Genomic DNA, 27,538 nt, shown 5'->3' with positions numbered 1-27,538 from the left:
AAATAAAAGCCAACAGGTAGCCCCTCTCCTAGCTCCCCATTTCCAAATGCATATACGTGTCTCCATTCCATCTTCCTTCCTTCTTTCCTACTGCAGGAGCAGAGGGACTCTTTTGCTTTAGGCAGTTCTTTCACTTGTGCTTTGGGACCCACCTCACCTACCTTCTCAGGAACCTGACACTGTTAGTATTACCCCTTCTCTCTCCCAACTAGATCCTTCCCAACAGCTTCTAAACTTGCTCAAATCCCTTGCTATTAGCCAAATAAAACACTGGGCTCACAGGATTGCTGGTATTTCTAGTTACCAGCTGAAGTAGGGCTACTATTGGGCAATAGTGGAACCGTAAACCATGGTTTATAATTCACTTTGTTGGCCAGCTTTGAAATTAGATTTTTCTTGGCTATTATCTTATTTAAATTGGGAATTATTTGCATTAATTCAAATTTTATGCATTGATATTTTATTCATACTTTTTATGTTTCCCTCTTTCATACAGTATGGCCATATTTGGATGCTTCTTTGTCTTTATCACTAGACTGTAAGCTCATGAGGACAGATCCTGTGACTGTATCCTCAGTGCTGAGCATAGAGTAAGAGCTCAGTAAATATTTGTTGAATAAATGAATGAAATTCTGTAAGACAGAGCCAGCAAAGGATTATATATCAGTTCATTGGAAATTAGGCTGCTTCATAGATGTTAAATATTTTTAAAAGTATTATACATCATGGTATCCAAATGTGAGGATTGAAATGTTTTGATGTTTTTATTTAGGCCATGGCAGCAGGACTCTCAGAGGTGAAAAGTGAGTTACAATCACGTGATGATCTCTTGAGAATTATAGAAATGGAACGATTGCAGTTGCACAGAGAATTATTAAAGCTAGGAGAGTGCCAAAGTGCTCCAGAAAATAAAAAAAGGTATATTTTTATATTCAGCAGCCAGAGAAAAACTATTCAAAACATCATGTTTGAATATTTTTAAGAGTTTTATATTTGAAACTAGAATTAAAAGTCAGTTTTATATTAACATGCTGTTAATTATTAGGTAATATTAAAAATAAAGTTAGTGGGGGCTTCCCTGGTGGCGCAGTGGTTGAGAGTCCGCCTGCCGATGCAGGGGACACGGGATCGTGCCCCGGTCGTGCACAGGTCCGCGGAGCGGCTGGGCCTGTGAGCCATGTCCGCTGAGCCTGCGCGTCCGGAGCCTGTGCTCTGCAACGGGAGAGGCCACAACAGTGAGAGGCCCGAATACCGCAAAAAAAAAAAAAGTTAGTGATTATTTTATCTTCAAAATCAGTATCTTTACTCACCTAGAAAATTATATCATGTTCTGATATGTGGATATTTATGTGTCATAATGAAGTTAGAGACTTTCTTAGAACTTTATTCTTCAGAATATCGTAAAAGCAATAGTATAGAGCTGGTATTTAATTATCAGTGTTGATACATAAGATTTATTCCATAGTTTTCAAATGTTTTTATTTTATTGGCCTTAAACCTGTTACTAACTTTTCACTCATAAATGTTGTATTTATTTTGGCCTCCACGCTCACCACCGTGTCAGTTCCATTAGATGTTTTGTTAGACCAGACTTTTTTTCCCTTTTTTAAAATCAGACAGATATTGTGTACTACATAACCACAAAGGAAATGGGACTTCAGAGGATTATTAAATGTTTATGTTTGTGAATAGACAGTTTGACTGTTCTAACTATTCACTGATGTTCTAATTCTCATTAGAACTTGAATCCTTCATACATCTGAAGGCTAATGCCAGACCAATGATAGGACTTTAGAAACTGAATAGCTAAATGGTAAGGGATATTTTATTGAAGGATAATTACATTATTTTAAAGGCAATAACTATTTCTTCAAAGTTGTGGGATCTGCTAGCATTTCTTTGAGATCTACACTTAACAACAAATGGCAAATTAAGATCCGTAAAAATGACCTACTGTGCATCTAACCAGGGATGGTAGAATGCCTGTTAGCCAGTTAGCATTATAGAATGCTCAAATATATAAGCTATATGTCATCACTACTGATCATTAATAAATCCATTGGAAATATATTATGTGCAAGGCACTGTCCCAGCGTGGTGAGTTGGTGAGAAATGTCTTCGCGCAAGGAATGTATATGCCTAAAAACGTAAGAAGTTTCCTACAAGAGCAAACCATTCAACCCATGTCTAGCTCTGGTTTGTGAAGAGCATTGTAGGTATTTTCTCTGGAACTTCCTCACAAGGCCAATGCTGAATTCCAGACATTGCCAACTGTCCTTCAATACATGATTTAATCTAAAATCTTGCAGTTATTCGCATATTTGGCTAATACGACTCTTCTGGTATGCCTGCTTGCCGTCTTCTATTTAAGTTGGTATATATTTTGGTCTCCAAGCTACATCTTTCTAACTTGGAGGATATTCTTCAGTTCTAGTATTCTGAGATTTGATGAAAAGATAGATATTTAACTTTTCACAGCTTCCATTGTATTTTAGACTTTGGGCAGGGTCTTCTCAGCCTTCATCTTTCCCACTGAAAGTTTCTAATTCTTTTAGTTTGTTCTCATATGAACATGATTCTATCCTCTTTATCGTTTTGGTTTTTTTTTTTATTTAGACTCTGTTTTGTCTTTACAGCTCTATTAAGGTGAAGCAGCCAAGGCGACTGACTGTAGACACACAATAGCTTTATAATAGTAGCATTATAATGTCTTCATTTTCAGAGCCTTTCTCCATAATGCTAAGATTTTGTTAGCTTTTTCTTTTCTCACTTATAGAAACACCTTGGACTGATATGTTCTGAGAGTTATAAAAATAATTTCTACATTCCCTTCTTACAAGCTAAATAATAGTTCCTTTATATTAGCATGATTATTGTTTTCTTCTTTGAACTTGTCCACATTAAAGCTTGACGTTTGTTCCATTCACTCACTGAAATTTATAAGATCATTATGAGGTTTTACCATTCAGTTCAGCATTCCACTCCCTGAAGTGCTTAGGAAGAATTAAAAAAATAGGAAATTTCATTTTTCACCTTTTTAAAATCATAGCAAACAAGAGAAATTTAAGATTGATCCTGAAATAATGTTTTAGGAGAATATTGGATAAAACACTCACAATATATTACTGAGTGGGAAACAAAAGGGGACTGAAAAATAATGTGTTCAGTACATTCTAATTGTACAGGAAACATGTATGTTTTTATACACATATGCACAGGCAAAAAAGACAATTAATATACACAAAAATGCTGACAACAGTTTTTCCTAGATGACAATTTATCACAGTATATACTCTGATAAACTGTTTTCTACACTTAACATGTATATTTGATAATCAGAAAAAAAGCAGTCCAGTCCAGACATATGTACGTCAGGGATATCACTATTCATTTATACCTTTTAAAAGAGCCCTTTATTTTCCATCTTTACATTAGCTATTTCTCTATCATTACTCAGATTTTGTTGTGTTTGAATGTGTGGCTTAAGTTTTTGATTTGTGGAACTTTTTTAAAAGCTCTTTGGAAATCTAAAATTATGCTCACTTATAGGTGGGTACATTCCTCAAAACCCCAGACTCTACCAGGTTAGTCCAGCAATAGTGGAAAGCATGTTTCTTTCCTTGCCTGGTTATCTTTATTTTTTTGTTTTAATGTTTTTTTAATTTTACCAACCTCCCTGATGTGGAAGTGAACATTACCTGTTTCTAGTTCTCCAACCTTCCTTTGGAAATGGTACTTTTTATACTAGTTTCTGCCTTTCCTCTCTAGTGTCCATATATGGTTGCTATTCCATTTTATAAATTGAGCAGCCAAAAAATAGACATATTTGCACTCTCTCTGGGTAGCCTGTCAGATTTAATCATTTTGAATCACTTTTACAGAGTAGCGGCTCCCCTCGGACATCTCCTGACATAGTTCCTTTCCACTATGTAGAAGCAGGTCAGGTGTATTTTCTTTTTTAAACTGGCTCCCAAGCTATTTTATTATACCAAACAGTCTTTTCATCTTATCCAAAAATCTTATCTACATATGCAAATCCAGTATTCAGCCAATTTTTAATGTATAATTGAAATTCCATATTAATAACTAGGTTTTATTTTTTTCACTAAGACTATTTGCACTCAGTTAAATATGCAAATACTTATAGGACCTGAATGTATTAGAACTTGCCATTTCTGTAACTAGAAATGTTTCCAGCAGACTAATAATCTATCTCTGCATCCTATGATGGCCTAAATTAACAATATAATCATAACAATTTATCAAGTTAAGCTTAATTTTTACTCATTATAATTTGTAGACTTGAATCATCTTATTCACCATCTATTAAAGAATCAGAAAAACAACGGAAAGAGCTGTTTGCAGTGACCCCAGATCAACCAAATCATGAAAAAGAATTGAACAAGGTATGGCAAATAAAAAAAAGCTTTGTTCTTCCAGGCAGATCTGAAGTCTCTGAATACATAGGGGGAAAAACATCTTCCCTCTCACTCTGTTCTTTTTTTTTTTTTTTTTGCGGTACGCGGGCCTCTCACTGTCGTGGCCTAGGCTCAGCGGCCATGGCTCACGGGCCCAGCCTCTCCGCGGCATGTGGGATCTTCCTGGACCAGGGCACGAACCCGTGTCCCCTGCATCGGCAGGCGGACTTTCAACCACTGCGCCACCAGGGAAGCCCCCACACTCCCTTCTTTTTCCTTCTGTGTTTTCTCCTAAGATAATAACCTACCGAGCTGCTAATTCTGACACTCTTCTGTGTGATGCTATAAGAAAGACAAACTTAGGTCATCACTCTGCTGCTGGGAGACTGCCCAGGAAACACAGAGGGCCTGTGGCTCGGTGCAGGGTAGCTGAGTGCAGGAAGTGTGAGAGCAGAGGCCTGCACTCAACCACACACTAGGTGCATGAGCTTTGGGAAGTTGCCTATGCGAGCTGCTTATGTTTCTCATTTCTAGGATGGGGGTGGGATAATTCGCCCTACCTCACAAGGTTGTGATGAGGATTAAACAAGCTTAAACAACTCTTGCCATGTGCCAGAAGCTGTTCTAAGGGCTTAACAAATCCTAATTCATGTATTCCTCACAACCATCTTATAAGGTAGGTACTAATACTATCCTCCTTTACTCCTTTACACTTAAGGAAGCTAAGGCACAGAGAAGGTCAGTAATTTCCACCAATATTATATAAATAGTAAGTAGCAGTGGCCGGATTTGAATCCAGGCAATCTGGCTCCAGAATTCATACTCTTCCTTTAAGAGTGTGAATTCATACTCTTCCATTAAATCCATAAAGTAATGCAAGTAAAGTGCTTAAAATGGGGCCTACCTAGCTCAGAGGAGGCACCTAATAGATGTTGGCTGCTATTGTTATTGGTGACACCCACATTTTGTCATTGAGCACCTAACATGTGCCAAGTACTCTGCCAGGAGCTAGGCAGCTACAAAAACTGTCTTCTCTTCATCCTCTCATCAAATTCAGTAGTGGCTTTCCCATGAGTTTCTCACGGCTGCTACCCACTTCTCTGGTCTTTCAGTTTAAGGATTACACAGAATATTCAATGCTATATAGTCTAAACAATTGTTAAAAGCAGGAAAATACTGGATGTGGCTTTGAATTATCATCCAGTGCCCAGCAAAGTGCCTGACACACGATGAGTGAAAATAAATATTTAGAGAACAAATTAATTAATATTAAGGCTGAAGTCTCCCATAATTGTATAGGGTCATAAATTCAGTTGTTTGTATAAATTAACCAAACATTTATTGAGTATCTAGTAGGACTGTTGCTGTACTGCTTATTTCTGTAGGAAATATAATAATGTAAAAGCCAAATCCCATCTCCTGAAGAATTGACTGTCAGGCAACTATTAAGTGTAGAAAAGGTGTTATGAATTAATTATCATTTTCCTTATATTTTTCACATAATCCCATGAAACTTATTTTACTGATATTTTAAAATATAACTTTAAAAACTGTTCTTGACTGGAGTCCCCAGTGAATACATTATGATAAAAGGTTGATTAAATCCTCCTAAAGTATAGTTACACCGTTCTTAACCTCATAGATTTAAGTAGAGTAATAAAACTTAGAAGGAATCTACTGATTTTGCACAGTTTTGATGTGGAGGGAGAGACTGCAAGACACAAATCTCTTTACAGACTCTGGGAGACCTCTAGATAATGCATTGCTGTGCAGAAAAGGTAACAAATGAATTGTGTATAAATAGCTATAGTTTCTGGGAAGTGTTTGTAGAGAGCATTTTCATTCTCTTGTAATAAAACCAACAAGAGCCATGTATTATGAATCTTGCAAGTGTTTTATTTCTTTCTCTTTTGTCAATATAGAACGATTTTTAGTAACTTATTTTGTGACAAAATTGACATTTTTAATAAAGCCAAAAGTCATTTACAGCTAGGTAAATTAATCTCATTTAAAAAGAAATTTTGCAGTATAGCGTGTTTTAATATCTAAATGTTGTGAAAATAATGAAAATAGTTTACTCCTTCTTCATGATAATATATTCTTTTTTTCCCCACATTTTAAAAAATACCATTTTAAGAGAACATGTTAAACTACACCATGGGGATGCAATCAGCAAAATCCAAATTGGGGCAAATGATAGAACAACCCCATTGTTCATCAAATAAATTATAAGAGAAAAAATTGGAGAGAGAAGATGGGAGATGTGTAATATTGTCCTGGGGTGAGGGTATTTGTACTTCAGTCTCCTAGTCTACGTTTCTGCTCTTAGGAGCTGGATAACTTAGACCCAGTCAGTTCCTTTCCCTATGAGCCTTTGTTTTTCCATTTTTTTAATGATGGAGTTAGACCATGTGATTTCTAAGGTTATGTCCAACTCTGAAATTCTAAAAATTTTAGTAAAAAGAATAGACTCAGATGAGAAATTGATGGTATAAAGCCTGAGGCTGGACCATGGTTGCCTTACTGACCTGAGAACTTTCCATGTTAGGTCATCCCACTCTGGCTTTTTTCCAATGTGGGAACCACATTCTAGGGCTATGCTCACAGAGGTTACATAGAACAATGGGTAAGGACCTGGAATCGGACTGCCTGTCACCAAGAATGTGACTGTGAACAGTTATGTATCTTAATTTTCTGCTCTGGAATATAGAGATTGTGGTGATTAAATAAGACGATGTATGCAGAGTACTCAGAACACACACACACACACGTGCACACACACATGCATGCACAAAGAGCGGCTTTAAAAAGATAGGTGCCAGGGGCTTCCCTGGTGGTGCAGTGGTTGAGTCCGCCTGCCGATGCAGAGGACATGGGTTCGTGCCCCGGTCCGGGAAGATCCCACGTGCCGCGGAGCGGCTGGGCCCATGAGCCATGGCCGCTGAGCCTGCGTGTCCGGAGCCTGTGCTCTGCAACGGGAGAGGCCACAACAGTGAGAGGCCCGCGTACCGGAAAAAAAAAAGAAGATAGGTGCCAGTCTCAATGTGTGGACCATATTTAGATCTCAATTCAAATAAGCAAACCTGAAAACCATTCATTACACTTCTGATATAATTTTAAATTTGATAGTGCCTGGATATTGTATGATATCGAGGAATTGTTGTTAATATTTTTAAGACATTATAATGGTATTCTGGTTATGTTAGAAAAGAGAGAGAGCACACCGCTATTCTTTTAGAGATATAGATGTTTAAAGATGAAATGGAAAAAAAGTTTTTGAAGTAAGTTCCGAGGGGTAAATTCATATAAATCTCTTTGTGAATGGCCCCTCCTTAACTGTCCAGCCTTACTTCTCACAACGCGCCAAGTCCCAGCCACTCCAAACTCCTTTTGGTTCACTGAGTGTGCCTTCTCCCTCTGACCCCACTCCTTCACTGCATTCGTTGCCTGGGAGCTCACCTCCATCACTCTCTTCCATCTGGCTTCCATTCATCCTTCAGTATTCAGTGCGATGTCCCTTCCTCTGGGAATCCTATCCTGGCATCCCCAGGCTGGAGTAAGCCCTACTCCACTACATACTGCTGATATCAGTTGCTACACTGTGTTCTAACTGTTTATTTTCCTGTTTCCCCCGATGGACTGTGATTTTTTTTTTTTTTTTTTGAGGCCGGTAATTACATACTTTATCTCTGAACCTCAAGAATTAGAGAGAGTGAAAGATTTCTAGAAAGACGGGAGGAGTCTGGACTAAGACAGTGGTAGTAGGAATGGAAAGCAGAGGTGAGATTTAAGAGAGGTTGAAACAGAAGGGACAGAATTTGCTACCTGACTTGATTTGGGAGGATGAGGGACGGGAGGAGTCCAGGGTGATCCAGAGGTTTCTACCGTGGAAGGTTTAGCTAAAGTTAAGAATATGAGACTCCACCGGCTTAAGAAATGTAGGTGTTGCTTTTTGATGGACACTTTAAGTTTGAAATTTATTGTAGCAAGATTCTAAAAAACATAGTGTTCAGTCGCAAATAGTACAGCATGATTTAGTCCCAAAAAGCACTGAATTTAGATCCAACAGTCCTAAGTTCTAGACCTAACTCTGCCAGTTAATAGTTTTATGAATTTGAGCAGGTCACTTAACCTCTCTTAGCCAATTATTTTCTCCCTAAAAAATGGTTCATCAGCCTCTGCGCTGTGGGTCCAGAGCTCTTCCATGGCACCAAGTCCGGGGTGGTGGTTTAATGGGTATCAAGTAAGTTACACGAGATGAGTGAGTTCCACAGTCTGCTGTACAACACAGTGCAACAGTAAACAATAAGGTATTGTGCACTTAAAAATGTGTTAAGAAGGTAGAGCTTGAGTTAAGTATTCTTACCACACGTACACAAAATTAAAACAACAAAGGGACACAAAGAAACTTTTAGGGGTAATGGTCATGTTTATTTTCTTGATTATGGTGATAGTAACACAAGTGTATGTCCAAACTCACCAAATTTTATCCACGAACTATGTACAGTTTTTGTATAGCAATTATACCTCAATGAAGCTGGGGGGAAAGTGCTTGATAATACTTTCCTCACCTTCCTGTCAAAGTCGTCATTAAAGTGGTATCAGTAGTTGGTGAGGACTTATATACAATAGAAAATAGAAGTGAAAACAAAATTTTGAAATTGGAAGGAAAAAGTAAATGAACCATTATTGTAAGTATCTTTTTCATTTAGCATTGATCAGAAAAGGAGGGTAAAGTGAGGTCTGGCAAAGTTTTAAGATAGGATGGGAAGACCGAACATGGCTAATAAAACCTTTCAGCTGCTGTATAAAGGATTTGTTACTATTTTCTGGAAAACAGCTGCTGCAGATAAGAAGCCAACTCTGTCAGGAGGAAGAGTACCATAGCTCTGAGCAGGAAAGAATGAGGAATGAAATCTCTGACCTAACAGAGGAGCTTCATCAGAAGGAAATCACTATAGCAACTATCATGAAGAAAGCTGCATTTCTGGAAAGACGGTTAAAAATGGAGTTAGAAATAAAAGAGAAAATGTTGGTGAAACAACAGGTATGCAAGCGGCAGGAAGCACCTGTCCAGGTCACTCTTGCTCAGTGCAAATAGTCGCCTTCCTTATTGATTAATAAAAGGGTTGTATTTCTTGTATTGTTTCTGAGACTAACAGCACAGGAATGCTTTGTGGAGTCACATAAAACCTTGGTGAGATAATGCAAAGTGTCATCAAACAAGAACCAGGGAAACAAGTGACAGCACAAGAAAATTTCTTTAAATCTCATGCTAACATTTTCTAGTGACCCATATTCTGATCACCTCCCACAGCATGCTCTGGTCAAAGGTTTCTTCCTGAATTTGTTTTCCATAGTTCTCTTCTATTAACATTTGTATCTTAAAAAAAGCTTCTACTCCAGTTTTTCTTGGACATTTCATACCTTTATTTTAGAGTTTTAAAAAATGGACATGAAACACAAAGATTAGTTCATATTTACTGAACATTCACTCAATGCGTAGCGTGGTTCATGGGGAAAAACAGCCATTATAACGTTCTACTGTTAAAATACTGCAAGTGACTTCTAAGTCTTCCCTCCCTCCCTCCCCTCCTATTCATTTTGAAATTCCCTCAGTCCCATACTCATCATCAAATTGGTGGCCTGCTACTGAAAGTATAGGGTTTCTCAGTGTTTTTACCCCAAATATAGAGGGATTTTTAAATTTTATTTTATTTATTCATTTTTATACAGCAAGTTCTTATTTGTTAGCTATTTTATACATATCAGTGTATATATGTCAATCCCAATCTCCCAATTCATCTCACCACCAAATAGGGTTTTTGAGAGCACCATTCAATAATTTTCTAGGCATATGAGGGTTACTTCATAAATAACAGGGCTATTTCAATCCTGAATATTGTAAAAACAAGAAAAGATTCTGCCTTTGCCCAATTATAAGCTTTAAACTGTGATTAATTTGTATAATGTTACAGGAAAACAGCATAGATAGGACAATAGCATTGGTTGCACCTGTAAAGGAAATGATATTTTTACAGGTGTTAACAGTGATCTGGGTAGTTGGATCATGAATGATTTTTATTTTCACCTTTACATTCTTCTATATTTTTAGATTTTTGTCAAGGAGAATATATTTTGTAATTTACAAAAGTAAACCTTTTTAAGGGAAGTGTTTTATATGGAAATGAGCCCTAGATAAATAAAAGGGCAAATGCTATGTCTAAGCGCTCTTAAGTAGAAGAAATTAGGGGAAAAAATAAATGAGGAGACAAAATGAAGTTGTCACAAAAAAGAAGGAAATTTGGCAGAAGTATCAAGAAGAACAAAATTAAACATGAAATCATATTTGCATACTGTAAAAATTAATCAGGTCATGAACAAATTTAACGGACACTATTATTCAAGCATGTTTTTAAAACTGTAATTTTTCTGATGGTAATTTGCATACCATAAAAAAATAGAAGTGAGAAATGGAATTTTGGAATAGAAAAGTATAATGAATCATTATTGTAAGTATCTATTTTTAATTTAGCACCAATCAGAAAAGGAGGGTAAAATGGGGCCTGCTAAAGATCTGCGAACTGAATGAAAATACCTGATTTATGATGATCCTGCCTCAGAAGTGTTTCCCTTCGCTACACTTTGAAAATATTTACATTAACAAAATAAAATTAATTTTCATAGAATTGTGAACTTTTATTATGAATTTTACATTCACTTTTAACTACTAATCTCCTTTCAGGTCTCAGATAAGAGAGATAAAGCTGTCAGAACTGAAAACACACACCTGAAAGGCATGATGGGAGATTTAGACCCTGGACGGTACATGGTAATATGCTGAAATCATTCAGTAACTTGAACAGAGAGATTACTTAGTTGGTCAGGATTTACCCAGACATTCTTTACTGAATGCTTCCCACATGTCAGGCATGCAGGAGATGGGGTGGCAAATTATCTTGCACTTAGATTGAATTTACTTTTATCCTCAGGCTAGAACATGTGAATTTCTAGTTTTCTCCCTTGTTCTTTTCTTGCGTTGGGCTCAATTCTGATCATTTCCTCAAACACACTACTTCCTTGCTTTTGCTCTTGCTGTTGCCTCTGGAATCCTACATCCTACATGGCCTGACTCATGTGTCAACTTTCCCCTTGATGAAGCTGCTCCTGAAACTCCAGTCAGAATAAATCATTCCATCTACACTTGGTTTGTATTTTGGGTCCAACTTGTTTCATAGCTTATCACTTCCCCACTGGATGGTGAACAAAGACTGTGCCTCACTAATGTGTGTGTCAAGAGTACCTCCCAGCGTCAGGAGTATAGACGGTGTTCAGTGAATGCTGGTTGAATAAATAGGATGGATCAGCGAATGATTGAGGACTGACCGTGTGGTTTCAAGCAGTGTCTTTACAGGTTTACACAAGGCAACTTAAACAGGTTCTGTGCCTTTCATTTCAAATGTTTAATATAACAGTTGAGGGTTGGTTTTTTACATGTAAAATAGAAGAACTTTTATTTATTGAACTAATGAAATACCATTGTTACTTGTCTACCATTTATTTGCTCTGAGTGAAAATTCTGAGATAAAATAATTTTCTGCCATGCAGGGAATGGAGGGAATCGAGTACGGCAGTCGCTTAACCTGGCCTCACGTTCCTCAGCTGTAAAGTGAGGAAGTTGGATCGGGCATTTTCCAAGGTCCTTTCTTAAGCCAGGATACTGTATGTCTTTTTTTGTCAGTATTTTATTTTTGCTTTTTTAATTGAAGTATAGTTGATTTACAATATTATATAAGTTACAGGTATACTACATAGTGACTCACAGTTTTAAAGGTTATACACTATTTATAGTTATAAAATATTGGCTATAGTCCCTGTGTTATACAATATATCCTCATAGTTTATTTTATACATGATAGTTTGTACCTCTTAATCCCCTAGCCCTATCTCTATATCTGTGAATCTCTTTCTTTTTTGTTATGTTCACCAGTTTGTTGTATTTTTTAGATTATACATATAAGTGATATCATACAGTATTTGTCTTTCTCTGACTTATTTCACTTAGCATAATACCCTCCAAGTCCATCCATGTTGTTGCACATGGCAAAATTTCATTCTTTTTTATGGCTGAGTAGTACTCCATTGTGTGTGTGTGTGTGTGTGTGTGTGTGTGTGTGTGTGTGTACCACATCATCTTTATCCATTCATCTGTTGGTGGACACTTAGGTTGCTTCTGTATCTTGGCAATTGTAAATAATGCTGCTGTGAACATTGGGGTGCATATATCTTTTTGAATCAGTGTTTTTTGTTTTTCTCAGATACATACCCGTGAATGAAATTGCTGGGTCATATGGTATTTCTATTTTTAGTTTTCTGAAAAACCTCCATACTGTTTTCCACAGTGACTGCACCAATTTACATTCCCATCAACAGTGTGTGACAGTTCCTTTTCTCCACATTCTCACCAACATTTGTTATTTGTGTTCTTTTTGATGAGAGCCATTCCAACAGGTGTGAGGTGATATCTCATTGTGGTTTTAATTTGCATTTCTCTGATGATTAAGAATGTTGAGCATTTTTTCATGTGCCTGTTGGCCATCTGAATGTCCTCGTTGGAAAAATGTCTAGTCAGTTCTTCTGCCTATTTTTTAATCGGGTTGTTTGTTTTTTTGATGTTGAGTGTATGAGCTGTTTTTGATATTAACCCTTATTGGTCATATCATTTGCAAATATTTTCTCCCATTCAGTAGGTTGTCTTCTCATTTTGTTGATGGTTTCCTTTGTTATGCAAAAGCTTTTAAGTTTAATTAGGTCTCATTTGTGTTTTTTTTGCTTTTATTTCCTTTGCTTTAGGAGACAGATCCAGAAAAATATTGCTACAATTTATGTCAAAGCGTGTTCTGCCTATGATGATACTATATTTCTGTGATAGTATGTCCTTGTTCTCCTAATAGTCTGTATTCTAGCATCAAAGAATAGAAGCATTCTGCATTCTTCTTTCGGCCTTGTTATGGATCCTGTGATTGGAGTATAAATGGATAAAAAGTAAAGTATGTGTGATTTCCCTGTCTGTTACAGAAAATCTGTTTAACACAAGGACTTTTTTTTCTAAACTGGACACACGAAAACGTTATTTAGAATCCTGCCCTCATCTGTGTCTTTTTCTCTCTCAAATATATGGTTTTTATGTTAATTTTTTACATTTCAATCTGGATTTTTTTTTTTTTTTTTTTTTTGCGGTACACGGGCCTCTCACTGTTGTGGCCTCTCTCGTTGCAGAGCACAGGCTCCGGACGCGCAGGCTCAGCGGCCATGGCTCACGGGCCCAGCCGCTCTGCGGCATGTGGGATCTTCCCGGACTGGGGCACGAACCCGTGTCCGCTGCATCGGCAGGTGGACTCTCAACCACTGCGCCACCAGGGAAGCCTCCATTCTGGATGTTTTTAGTTGTGCATTCACAACTAAAACTAAAAAAGCTGTGTATTCACAGTTCGTCACAGCCCCCAACTAAGCCTGCTTCACTCTGGCTCCTGTAGGCATTTGGCTTTGTTCATTTATTGGTTTTCATTTTTTCAAGAAATAAAACACGTGAAGATGTGTAAAGAAGAAGCTAATTATCTCTGCTCCTATCCCCAATCCCAGTTTGGACTCCAGAGATATTCAGTGCTAACCAGCTAGTGTGTAGCCTTCTTTAACTTTTTCCTTGCTGGTGTACGCACTTAGGAAGGATGAGCTGAGTGTTGTTTTACAGAAATACATGTGTAATATATACATTATTCTAAACTGCCTTTTGACTATGTATCACGGACATCTCTACAAGTCAGGAGAGAAACACCTTTTTATTTTTCTTAATTTCTTAGAAAAAATAAATGTATATATAGTCATGTAAGGTATATACAAATTTTAATGAATTGAAGAGTAACTTACACACTAGTGATTTTAGTGCAGTCTCTCTTTTTCTCTTGCTTCTCCCCTTCCCCTTTCCTCCATTTCTCTAGCCACCTCATAACCCATCCACCAGATAGCACGTTAACTATTCAGTATGTATCATTTTGTGTTTTCTCATATATGTTTGTGTGTGTGTGTAGTCATATACCTATTTAGTGGTTTTAATTTTTTTTTTTAAATGGTTTCGATTTTACACACTTCTCTGTGTCTTGTATCCTCTGCAGATCCTATGTCAACAAGTTTAGGTCTTATTTGATTGTATAGAGTAGCTTAATAATATCCCATGATGTGAATGTATCAAAAGTTATTCAGCTATTTTTTCAGAATTATGGTTGACCCTTGAATAACGCAGGGGTCAAGGGTGCTGACTCCATGCAGTCAAAAGTCTGTACATAACTTTATAGTCAGCCCTTCTGCATATCTGAGGATTCAACCAACTGTGGGTCTTGTAGTACTGTGGTACGTATTTAGTGAAAAAAATCCATGTATAGTGGGCCCACACAGTTCAAACCCCTGTTGTTCAAGGGTCAACTGTAATTCATTCATAATTAATAACTGTTTCTAGATTTTTACACAGATACACAATACTGTCAAAATCATCCTTGTACATACATCTCGGAATAGCTTTCTGAGAATGGAATTGCCAATTCAAAGAATATGTTTTAATTTTAAAATATTTGTTGAATCATATTTCTGCCATCTCTGTATGAGAGTACCCTTTTCTTTCATCCTTAGTGGCAATAACAGGTGTTATTGCTCTTTTATATTTTTGTCGGTCTGATGGGTGTAAAGTGATATCTCAGTAGTAGTGTAATTTGCATTTCCCTGACTACAGTAAGCATATTTTTGTGTATTTATTGACAATGTACTATAAATTAGTTATATTCTTTGCTCGTTTTTCTTGAGCAAAGCTCAAGCTCATTTTCTTTGGGCAATCTTGTCAATTTATAACAGCGTTTTTCTAAAGTTGTTGTTTCTAATTTTATTTATGATATCTTTTTATCATACAAAAATTTTTTAACTTTTATTTGTCAAACATGTACATCCTTTTGTTTATAGCATCTGAATTTCCTTCCTTGTGTATGTAACATGGTTCTTCCAACTTCTAGACAATACATATAGTTTATTCAAAGATTTTTATATTCTTCATCTAAGTCTTTAATCCATTTGAATTACACTTTTGCGTGTGATATAAAACAGGGATCCGATTTAAATTTTTATATAAATATTAAGCTCAATTAATCCAGTTTCTCCTGATAATTTCCTGTTGGATTCTATTTGGAATTGAATTAAGTTTATATATTATCTTTGAAAGAATTGGCATTTTTATAATAGTAAAATTTGCCATCCAAGAATATGGCATGGCTTTCCATTTCTTCATCTCTTATTTTATGCTCTTCAATAAGACCTTACAATCATCTTTGTATAAATTCTGTGCCTTTCTTTTTAAATTTGTTCTCAAGCATTTTATAATTCTTGTCACTATTGTAAGTAGAATATTTTCCTTTTTCCATATCTAAAAACTTACTGCTAATATAGAAAAAAAAGCCAAATTATCTTTTAATTTTAGTAGGCATTTTACTAGAGATTCTTAAGTTTTTTGAGATATGCAGTTGTCTCAACAAAAATAGCTGTATCTCTTCCTTTCTCCTGTTCATATCAGTAATTTTTGTCATATTGAACTTGCTAGCACTTCCAAGAGAATATTAAATAATAATAGTGATTGTTGACAAATTTGTCTAATTGATGAAATTGTTTTAGAATTTTACTGTTTAGGATAATATTTATTCTTGACTTATGGTCTTTATTTTGTCTTTCTATTCCTAATTAGGGTTTTTAAGATTTGCTGCCGGTTTTATCAAATGCCTTTTCAGCATATGTGACATCATGTAGTTTTTGTCCATTAATTTGTCAATGTGTAATAGACTATGATTGACAGATTTGCTGATATTGATCCACCTTTGAATTCCTGGAATAAACCTTCTTGGTCATTGTATTCACTTTCTAGTGCTGTCATAACAAAGTACCACAAAGGCTTAAAACAATAGAAACTGTTGTATAGTTCTGGAAGCTAGAAGTCTAAAATCAAGGTGTCAACAGGGCCATGCTCCCTCTGAAACCTGTGTGGGAGGATTCATCCTTGCCTGTTTATAGCCTCTAGTGATTTGCCAACAATCTTTGGCAATCCTTGGATTGTAGATGCATCACTCCAATGCTTTGTCTTCACATGGCCATCTTCTTTCTGTTTCTTCATATCATCTTCCCTCTATGCATGTCTTTCCCGGTGTCCACATTTCCCTTTTTTATAGAATACCTGTCATATTGGATTAGGGTCCACCCTAATGACCTCGTTTTTTATTTGATTACCTCAGTAAAGATCCTGTTTACAAGTAAAGTCCCATTCTACGGCATTAATAATGGTTAGGACTTCAACATATCACAGTCTAACAGTTTTGATATATTTCTGGATTCTATGTGGTAATATTTTATTTAGAAATTAAGATGTGTGTATATAAATGAGATTTGTGTATAGTTCTCTTTTTTCTTGTAATACAGTTATGCTGTCTTTATAACATAAATTGGGGGCTTTCCATATTTATGAGCAGTCTAGCATGGTTTAAATAATATTGGAATTACAGTTCTTTAAAGGTTAGAAGGAGCTTAGCTATGAAACTGTCTGGACGTTGAACCAGTGAAGATAAACCATAATGGAAAAGAATATAAAAAAGAATGTATATATATGTAACTGAAGTTTCAGCGAAGTAGATTTTCAATTACCTTTCTATTCTCTTTCAGGGTACCTGGTATATTCAAATTTCACTTCTTCTTAGGTTGTTTGTGGTCATTTTTATTTTTCTAGGAAATCTTTACCCATTCCAGTATGTTTCCTTGTTACCAAAGGGAGTAATATCCTAAAGTTCTTTGCATCTCTTCTATATTCTGTATTTGTTTCCTTTCTTAATTCTAAGTTTGTATAGTTTAACTCTCTCTCTTTTTTAAGTCTGGCACACAGAATCATTGCTTATTTTATTAGTATTAAAAGTATTGACTTTGGATTTGTTATTAGTTATTCTTCCTAATTTCATTATTACTGTCTTTTATTAATTTCCTCTTCCTGATTTGTTTTGTTGTACTTTGTCTAATATCGTAAGATAAATACTGAATTTCTTAATTTTATATCTTTTTCTTTAATTGTAAGGGTTTTTAAAGCTCTATGTGTTCCTCTGGATATAGCTTTTGCTGCATCCCATCAATTTTGCTGTGAAATGTTTTCCTATATGTTTCTCTTCAAATGCACTCTGCCAGTCATAGAGTGGGCTTGGTCTCTGAGAACTGGACGATCAGGCACACCCAAGAGGGCTAATATGACCCAGCCAAGCCCCTCCTAGGTTACGTGGCCCTGCTTGCTCTGAGGGAGGGAAGGAGTCTTCACCAGCTTTCCCCGACAGGAGCCTCACTCACTTGGCTCAGGAGCAAAAGGTTAGAAGTAAACATGGTACAGGGGAGATGCAGCAAGATGCCAACTTCGAAGTCTCCCTCACTCCTCAAAACAAGAATATTAGAAAATATATATCCCACAGAGAAGTTAGCACTCAAGTTTTAATGAAGTTAGTCAGTTTCACATTGGTTTCTTAAAGCTTTCTTTTGTTCCCCCCTAGATTTATTAAGATATAATTGACAAGTAAAATTGTATATATTTAAAGTATACAATGTGACGATTTGATGTATATATACATTGTGAAATGATTACCACAAATTATTTAACACATCCTTCACTCACATAGTTACCATTTGTGTGTGTACGTGGTAAGAACACTTAAGATCTACTCTCTTTGCTAATTCTCAGTGTACAATACAGTATTATTAACTATAGTCATTATGCTGTACATTAGATCTCCTGAAGTTTTTCACCTTATAAATGAAAGTTTGTATTCTTTGATTCAACATCTGCTCATTCCACCCCCCCACCCAGATAGCCCCTGGCAACCACCATTCTACTCTCTGCTTCTATCAGTTTGACTTTTTAAAGAAATTCCACATATAACTGCAATCATACAGCATTTGTTTTTCTCTGTCTGGATCATGTCACTTAGCATAATGTCCTCCAGGTTCACCCATGTTGTCACAAATGGCAGGATTTCCTTCTTTTCATGGCTGAATAATATTCCATTATGTGGAATTTTCTGTATCCATTCATCCATTCATAGACACTTAGGTTGTTTCCATATTTTAGCTATTGTGAACAATGCTGCAATGAACATGGGAGTGCAGATATCTCTTCAAAATACTGATTTCATTTCCTTTAGATATATACCCAGATGTGGGATTGCTGGGTCATATGGTAGTTCTATTTTTAATTTTTTCAGGAACCTCCGTACAGTTTTCCATAGTGGCTTCTCCACTTTATATTCCCATCAGCAGTGTACAAGAGTTCTCTTTGCTCCACATTCTCACCAACACTTGTTATCTTTTGCCATTTTGATACTAGCCATCCTAACAGGTGTGAGGTGATATCTCATTGCGGTTTCGATTTGCATTTCCTTGATGATTAGTGATGTTAATAACTTTTTCATGTGTCTCTTGCCATTTGTATGTCTTCTTTAGAAAAATGTCTATTCAGGCCCTTTGCCCAATTTTTATTGTTCGTATTTTTGCTGTTAAGTTGAATGAGTTTGTTATACATTGTGGAAATTAACCCCTTTTCATATATATGGTTGGCAAATATTTTCTCCCATTCCATAGGTTGCCTCTTCACTCTGTTGATTGTTTCCTTTGCCGTGCAGGAAGCTTTTCAGTTTGGTGTAGTCCCACTTGTCTATTCTTGCTTTTGTTGCCTGTGCTTTTGGTATTATATCTAAAATATCATTGCCAGGGCCCATGTTAAACAGCTGTTTCCCTTGTGTTTTCTTCTAAGAGTTTCACAGCTTCAGGTTTTACATTTAAGTCTTTAATCTATTTTGAGTTAGTTTTTGTGAGTAGTCTACGATAGAGGTCTAGTTTCATTTGTTTGCTTGTGAACGTCTAGTTTTCCCAACAACACTTATTGAAAAGACCATCCTTTCCCCATGGTGTGTTCTTGGTGCCCTTGTCAAAGATTAGTTGACTGTACATGTATGGGTTTATTTCTGGGTTCTCTATTCTGTTCTGTATTTATCGCATGCCACAATCACCACAGAATGTTTTCATTCATTCTATAAATACTTATTGAATGTCTGCTATGTGTCAGGCAGTATGTTAGGATTGTAAGTCAGACTACATCCTTGAATTCATGGAGCTTAATATTAGTGGAAGGAGACATACATTAGTGGATACAGACAATTAACTAGATAGTTATGCTAAAGAGTGATAGGAAATTGCAGAGTGCAGGGGGCTGTATAGGGGTTACCTAACCCAGTATTGGGAGTCAGAAAAGGCATCTGAGGAATAATTAGCCAGACAGAGTAGTGGGAATGAGTCATGATAAGGTAATATAATGAACAGAGACTAGAGATAAAAAGTCAGGGAGACTGGTAGAACTGTATAACAACAAAGAGCTGCTGTTCATTGGGTGTTTACTACATGCCTTGCCCTCTGCCGAATACTTTACATACATTAGTGTCTACATCCTTATACCGTGTGTGTAGGGTAGGTATTATTATCCCCATTTCACAGAAAAAGAAATGAAATCTTTAAGTTTTTAAGTAATTTGCCCAAGATCACATAGCTTGTAAGTAATTTGCCCAAGATCACATAGCTTGATAACTCCAAGTGCATGATATTAACTGTTATTATATCCCGTGGTTCTGTTTCTTCTGTTTTCTTCACTGGCTCCTCACCCTTCTTCCTCTACTCATCCTTCAGATTTGGCCTTGGCCCTCTGCTTCTCTGGCTGTGTACGTTCTCTTAAAGGATAGAGATAATGTCAGTTATCTCTTCTGGATCATAGAATGGCTTCCAAGTTGGGCACTTCTCAGACCAGATATGCTTTCTTTACATAAGCTTTCCTTGTAGAACATGTGCTCAATTTCTCATAGGAAGTCAGAACTCTTTACATTCCACGGCTTCCTTAATCTGGCTCACCCACTTTGTTTCCCTGTAGCGACTTACACAAAGCCTCCACTATAGCTAGAGTAGCTTATTCTCATCTGTGTGTGTGATGCTCATTTCTCATGTTCTTTCTTATTACCAGGCCTTTGCACATGCTTTTCCTTCTACCTAAAAATCCCCTTTCCCTACTTCACATGGCCATGCCCTATTAATGTTTCAAGTCTCTCCACATAAATTTTACATGTTATACGAAATCTTCCCCGATTTTCCTCTGTTAAGAGTCCCTCCTCGAAGCCATCATAGCATCCTTTACTTAACACCTATCATACCACAATATTAAAATTACCTGTTTCTTGTCAGCTACCCATTCCCTTACCAGTAGGCTCACTGAGGGCAGTTATGGTCCTAGTTTACCATTGTACCTCAGCACTTACTATAGTGCCTGAATATAGGAGGCACTGAAAAAATCTTCTGTTGGTTGAGTGAATGAATAAATGAATGAGTGAATGATGAATTAATTAACCTATTATATGTCCTCCACCTTTCCTTTACTTTACGAGAGTAAAGACATACCCTTTTCTTTATTAAATCCTACCAGTCCCGGGCTTCCCTGGTGGCGCAGTGGTTGAGAGTCCGCCTGCCGATGCAGGGGACACGGGTTCGTGCCCCGGTCCGGGAGGATCCCACGTGCCACGGAGCGGCTGGGCCCGTGAGCCATGGCCGCTGAGCCTGCGCGTCCGGAGCCTGTGTTCCGCAATGCGAGAGGCCACAACAGTGAGAGGCCCGCGTACTGCAAAAAAAAAAAAAAGAAATCCTACCAGTCCCTTAAGGGACTAGATTAAATTTTATTTCCTCCATGAATTCATTTCCCATTACTCTAGGGCCCATTTAGTTCTCCTGTCTTTGACTTTCTTTAGCACTTAGTTATAACAGTTTAGCACTAAGTTTAGAATTGTCTTCTTTTAGTTTTTTAATTATTTAGTATGGGTATGTTTTGTCTCATCAATCATAGACTTCTTGAGGGAAGAAGTGGACTATGTTTTATACTTTTTCTTCATGTAGGGTTTGGTATAGTGTAGGACTCAATGAATACTTGCGGATTTATGGGACTCACCTGTAGTCTAAGAAGCATGAATAAGTTATCATGAAAATCATTTCTAATATCATTAAAAAGATCACTGAAGCCTTGTCTTATCTCACTTTCTGGATGATCTCAATCCCAATAATTGTTGACATTCATTGATTCAGAAAACATTAGAGTTCCTACTTGGTGCAACATAATTTAACACATAATTATACCATATCTATATTATTTACTATTTTTTCATACATGTTACTTTAGCCTACTCAATTTTATTATATTTTCCATAAAGGCGGAGTCACTTTTTGATATTTGATTACATCTGGAGAACTTAGCACATATATATATATATATATATATATACATATATAATATATATGTCTAAAGATTTGTTAATGGGCTATCATAAAATGGAATGCCATTGATGTATAGCCTTCAATGTGAACTTATTAAAATAGCATTTAATCATATATATTTTATGTAACATTTTACTTCATACAGGAAGGTTATTTTAATTGAAATGTACTTGACATAAAATATGTTGGTTTCAGGTGTGCCTCATAGTGATTTAACATTTGCATATATTATGAAATGATCACAATCGTCTAGTAACCATCTGTCCCATATAAAGTTATTTCAGTATTATTGACCATATTCCATATGCTGTTTAGTACATCCCATTGCTTATTTATTTTATACCTGGAGATTTGTACCTCTTAATCCCCTTCACTTATTTCACCCATCCACCCTTACGCCCTCCACTCTGGCAACCATCAGTTTGTTCTGTGTATCCTTGAGTCTGTTTTGTTTTGTTTTTTAGATTCCACGTATAAGTGAGATTATATGGTATTTGTCCTTCTCAGTCTGACTTATTTCAGTTAGCATAATAGCCTCTAGATCCATCCACTAGATCCACTTGTTGTCCCAAATAGCAAGATTTCATTTTTTTAAAATTATGGCTGAATAATATTCCATTGTATATATACACCACATCTTCTTTATCCATTTGTCTATTGATAGACATTTAGGTTGTTTCCGTATCTTAGCTATTGAGTTAGTGTTTTTGTTTTCTTTAGGTAAATACCCAGATGTGAAATTGCTGGATCATATGACAGTTCTGTTTTTAATTTTTTGAGGAACCTCCATATTTTTTTCCTTAGAGGCTGTACCAATTTATATTCCCCCCAGTAGTGCACGAACATTGCTTTTCTCCACATCCTCACCAACACTTGTTATTTTCTGTCTTTTTTATGATAGCCTTTCTAACAGGTGTTAACAGATAATCACATTGTGGTTTTGATTTGCATTTCCTTGATGATTAGTGATGTTGAGCATCTTTTCATGTCTTTTAGTCATCTGTATGTCTATTGACATCCACATTTTTTAATCAGTTTTATTTTTTGATGTTGAGTTGTATCAGTTCTTTATATATTTTGGATATTAACCCCTTATCAGATGTATCATTTACAAATATCTTCTCCCATTTGTTAAGCTGCCTTTTCATTTTGTTTATAGTTTCCTTCCCTGTGCAAAAGCTTTTTAGTTTGATGTAAACACACTTGTTTATTTTTGCTTTTGTTTCCCTTGCCTGAGGAGACAGATCCAAAAACGATATTACTAAGACCAGTGTAAATGAGTATACTGCCTATGTTTCCTTCTAGGAGTTCTTTGGTTTCAGGTCTTACATTTAAATGTTTAATCCATTCTGTGTTTATTTTGTGAATGGCGTTGAGAGTAGTCCAGTTTGATTCTTTTGCATGTAGCTGTCCAGTTTTCCCAACACCATTTATTGAAGAGGCTTTTTCCCATTGTATATTCTTGCCTCCTTTGTTGTAGATTAATGACCATATAAGTGTGGATTTATTTCTGGGCTCTCTAGTCTGTTCCATTGATCAATGTACTATTTTTGTGCCAGTGCCATACTATTTTGATTACAGTAGCTTTGTAGTATAGTCTAAAGTCAGGGAGCATGATATATCCAGCTTTGTTCTCCATTCTCAAGATTTCTTTTGGTTATTCAAGGTCTTTTGCATTTCTAAACAAGTTTTAGAATTATTTCTGCTAGTGCTGTGAAAAATACGGTTGGTATTTTGAAAGGGATTGCATTGAATCTGTAGATTGCCTTGGGGAAAAGGGTCATTTTAACAATATTAATTCTTCCAACTTATGGGCACAGTATATCTTTCCATTTGTTTCAGTAATCTTCAGTTTCTTTCATCAGTGTCTTATAGTTTTCCAGGTATAGGTCTTTCACCCCCTTAGGTCGATTTATTCCTAGGTATTTTATTTTTTTAATGTGATTATAAATGGGAATGTTTTTTTAATTTCTCTTTCTGATAGTTCATTATTAGTGTATAGGAATGCAAAGGATTTCTGTATATTAATTTTGTATCCTGAAACTTATTGAATTCATTTATTACATCTAATAGTTTTTTGGTGGCATCTTGAGGGTTTTCTATATATCGTTTCGTGTCATCTACAAACAGTGACAGTTTTACTTCTTCTTTTCCAATTTGAAATCCTTTTATTTGTTTTTCTTGTCTCATTACTGTGGCTAGGACTTCCAGTACTATGTTAAATAAGTGGCAAGAGTGGGTATCCTTGTCTTGGTATTGATCTTAGAGGAATTGCTTTCAGCTTTTCACTGTTGAGTATGATGTTAACTGTGGGTTTGTCATATAGGGCCTCTATTATGTTGAGGTATGTTCCCTCTATGCCCACTTTCTGGAGAGCTTTTATCATAAATGGATGTTGAATTTTGTCAAAAGCTTTATCTGTATCTATTGTGATGATCACATAACTTTTATTCTTCAATTTGTTACTGTGGTGTATCAAATTGATTGATTTGCAGATATTCAACCATCCATGCATCCCTGGGATAAATCCCACTTGATCATGGTGTATGATCTTTTTAAAGTGTTGTTGAGCTAGATTTGCTGGTATTTTGTTGAGGACTTTTGCATCTGTGTTCAGCAGTGATATTGGCCTGTGGGGTGTGTATGTGTGTGTGTGTGTGTGTGTGTGTGTGTGTGTGTGTGTGTATGTGTATGGTGTCTTTGTTTGGTTTCAGCATCAATCTGATGCTGACCTCACAGAATGAGTTCAGAAGCATTCCTTCCCCCTCAATATTTTGGAATAGTTTGAAAAGGATCAGCATTAACTCTTCTTTAAATGTTTGGTAGAATTAACCCGTGAAGTTGTCTGATCCTTAACTTTTATTTATCGGGAGTTTTTTGATTACTGCTTTAATTTCATGACTGGTAATGTCTGTTCATATTTTCTACTTCTTGATTCAGTTTGGGAAGATTGTACATTTCTAAAAATTTATCTATTTCCTCTTGTTGTCCATTTTATTGGTGTATAATTATTCATAATAATCTTTTACAATCCTTGGTGTTTCTGTGGTGTCAGTTGTAATTTCTCCATTTTCATTTCTGATTTTATTTATTTGGGCTGTATTTCTTTTTTTTTTCTTTATGAGTCTGACTCATTTTAAAAGTTTATCAATTTTTTATCTTTTAAAAAGTTTATCAATTTTTTGTCTTTTAAAAGGAGCAGCTCTTAGTGTCATTAATGTTTTCTATTTTTTTAGCTTCTAATTCATCTATTTATGCTCTGATCTTATGATTTCTTTCCTTCTGCTAAGTGTGGGTTTTGTTTATTCTTCTTTTTCTAGTTTCTTTAGGTGCAAGGTTAGATTGTTTGAGATTTTTATTGTTTCCTGAGGTAGGCTGGTATCACTATAAACTTCTCTCTTGGAACTGCTTTTGCTTCATTCCCATAGATTTCAAATTGTGTTTCCATTTTCATTTGTCTCCAGATATTTGTATTTTCTCTTTATTTCTTCAGTGACCAATTTGTTGTTTAACAGCATGTTTTGTTTTGTTTTGTTTTGTTTTTACAATTTTCCATTTAGTTATTTCTAGTCTTATAGTATTGTAGTCGAAAAAGATGCTTGATATCATTTCAATTTTCTTAAATGTATTGAGACTTGTTTCTGGCCTAGCATGTGATCTATTCTAGAGAATTTTCCATGTGCACTTGAAAAGAATGTGTATTCTGCTGGTTTGGGATGAAATGTTTTGTATGTATCTATTAACTCTAACTGCTCTAGTGTGTCATTTATGGGCAGTATTTCCTTATTGATTTTCTATCTGGATGATGAGTCCATTGATGTAAGTAGGTTGTTATAGTCCCCTACTATTATTGTATTACTTTCACTTTCTCCTTTTATGTTTGTTAATATTTGCTTGTGTATTTAGGTGCTCCCATGTTGGGTGCATATATATTTACAATTGTTATATCTTTTTCTTGAATTGATCCCTTTGTCATTATGCTATGTCCTTCTTTGGCTCGTTATAGTCTTCGTTTTAAAGTCTATTTTGTCTGATAGTATTGCTACCCCAACTTTCTTTTCATTTCCATTTGCATAGAACACCTTTTTCCATCCCCTCACTTTCAGTCTGTTTGTGTCTTTAGATCTAAGTGTGTCTCTTGTAGGCAGCATATATATGGGTCTTGTTTTTTAATCTGTTCAGCCACTCTGTGTCTTTTGATTGGAGTGTTTGGGCCACTTATATTTAAAGTAATTATTAATAATTATGTGCTTACTGCCATCTTGTTCATTGTTTTCATAGTTCTTTTTTGTTCTTTTCTTCTTCTTTTGCTTTTTTCCTTGTGATTTGATGACTATGTTTATGATGATTTCTTAAGTTCAGATGCATTTTGACAACTCTACATTTGTACATGACAACTCTACTCCCCACTCACGTTTAATGTTTTTGAGGTCATGTTTTATATCTCTTTGTTTTGTGTATTCCTTAACTATTTATTATAGATATAGATGATTTTAATACTTTTGTCTTTTAACCTTCTACTAGCTTTACATATGTAAAGCTGTACATCTTTACATATAGATGATTTTAATACTTTTGTCTTTTAACCTTCTACTAGCTTTACTACCTTCTGTATGTTTGCCTTTACCAATGAGAGTTTTTCCTTTCCTAATTTTCATATTTCTAGTAGTGACCTTTTCTTTTCTGCTTAAGGAAGTCCCTGTAACATTTCCTGTAAATCTGGTTTAGTGGTGCTGAACACTTATAGCTTTTGCTAAAAGCTTTGTCTCTCCTTCAAATCTTAATAATAGCCTTACTGGGTAGAGTATTCCTGGTTGTAGGCTTTTCCCTTTCATCACTTTAAATATATCATGCCATCCTCTGATGCACTGCAAAGTTTCTGCTGAAAAGTCAGCTGACAGTCTTTCGGAGTTCCCTTGTATGTAACTAGTTGCTTTCTCTTACTGCTTTTAAGATTCTCTTTACCTTAATTTTTTTCCATTTTAATTATAATGTGTCTTGGTGAAGGGCCCTTTGGGTTCATCTTATTTGGGACTCTCTGTGCTTCCTGGACCTAGATGTCTGTTTCCTTCCCCAGGTTAGGGAGATTTACAGCTATTATTTCCTCCAGTAAGTTCTCTGCTCCTTTCCCTCTCCCTTCTCCTTCTGTGACCCCTATAATGTGAATATTAGTATCCTTGATGTTGTCCCAAAGGTATCTTAAACTGTCCTCATTTTTTTAAATTATTTTTTCTTTTTTCTGTTCAGGTTGGGTGATTTCCACTACTGTCTTCCAGTTCACTGGCCCATTCCTCTCTATCATCTAATCTCCTATTGATCCCTTCTAGTGTATTTTTTCAGTTATTGTATTCTTCAGCTCTTTTTGGTTCTTCTTTGTATTTTCTAACTCTTTGTTAAACTTATCATTGTGTTCATCCATTCTTCTCCTGAGCTCATTGAGCATCTTTAAAATCATTGCCTTGAACTCTTTATTGGGTAGATTGCTTATCTCCCTTCACCTACCTCTTCTACATATGGAATATATATCTCTCTCACCTCATTTTGCCTAATTTTCTGTTTTTATTTCTTCATAGTAGGTAGGTTGATTATGATTCCTGATTTTGGAGAAGTGGCCTTATGTAGGAGATGTCCTATGGGGCCCAGCAGAACACTCCCCTCTATTCACCAGAGTTGTGTGCTCTTGGGATGCCTCATATGTGGGCTGCATG

The 27,538-nt window shown here is 36.0% G+C and overlaps 1 protein-coding gene across 1 annotated transcript in view; it reads left to right on the top strand.

Annotated features, from left to right (window-relative positions):
* The window catches only part of DEUP1 (deuterosome assembly protein 1), a 74,249-nt gene that overhangs the window by 20,911 nt on the left and 25,800 nt on the right, over positions 1-27,538 (top strand). Inside the window, 4 exon segments of the mRNA XM_065882674.1 lie at positions 773-918; positions 4,301-4,406; positions 9,268-9,465; positions 11,164-11,250. Coding sequence (XP_065738746.1) covers positions 773-918; positions 4,301-4,406; positions 9,268-9,465; positions 11,164-11,250 — 537 coding nt within the window.

The sequence above is a fragment of the Phocoena phocoena genome, chromosome 8 (genome assembly GCF_963924675.1).
Source record: "Phocoena phocoena chromosome 8, mPhoPho1.1, whole genome shotgun sequence".
NCBI classification, from domain to species: domain Eukaryota; kingdom Metazoa; phylum Chordata; class Mammalia; order Artiodactyla; family Phocoenidae; genus Phocoena; species Phocoena phocoena.
This window is presented reverse-complemented; position numbering and strand designations above follow the sequence as displayed.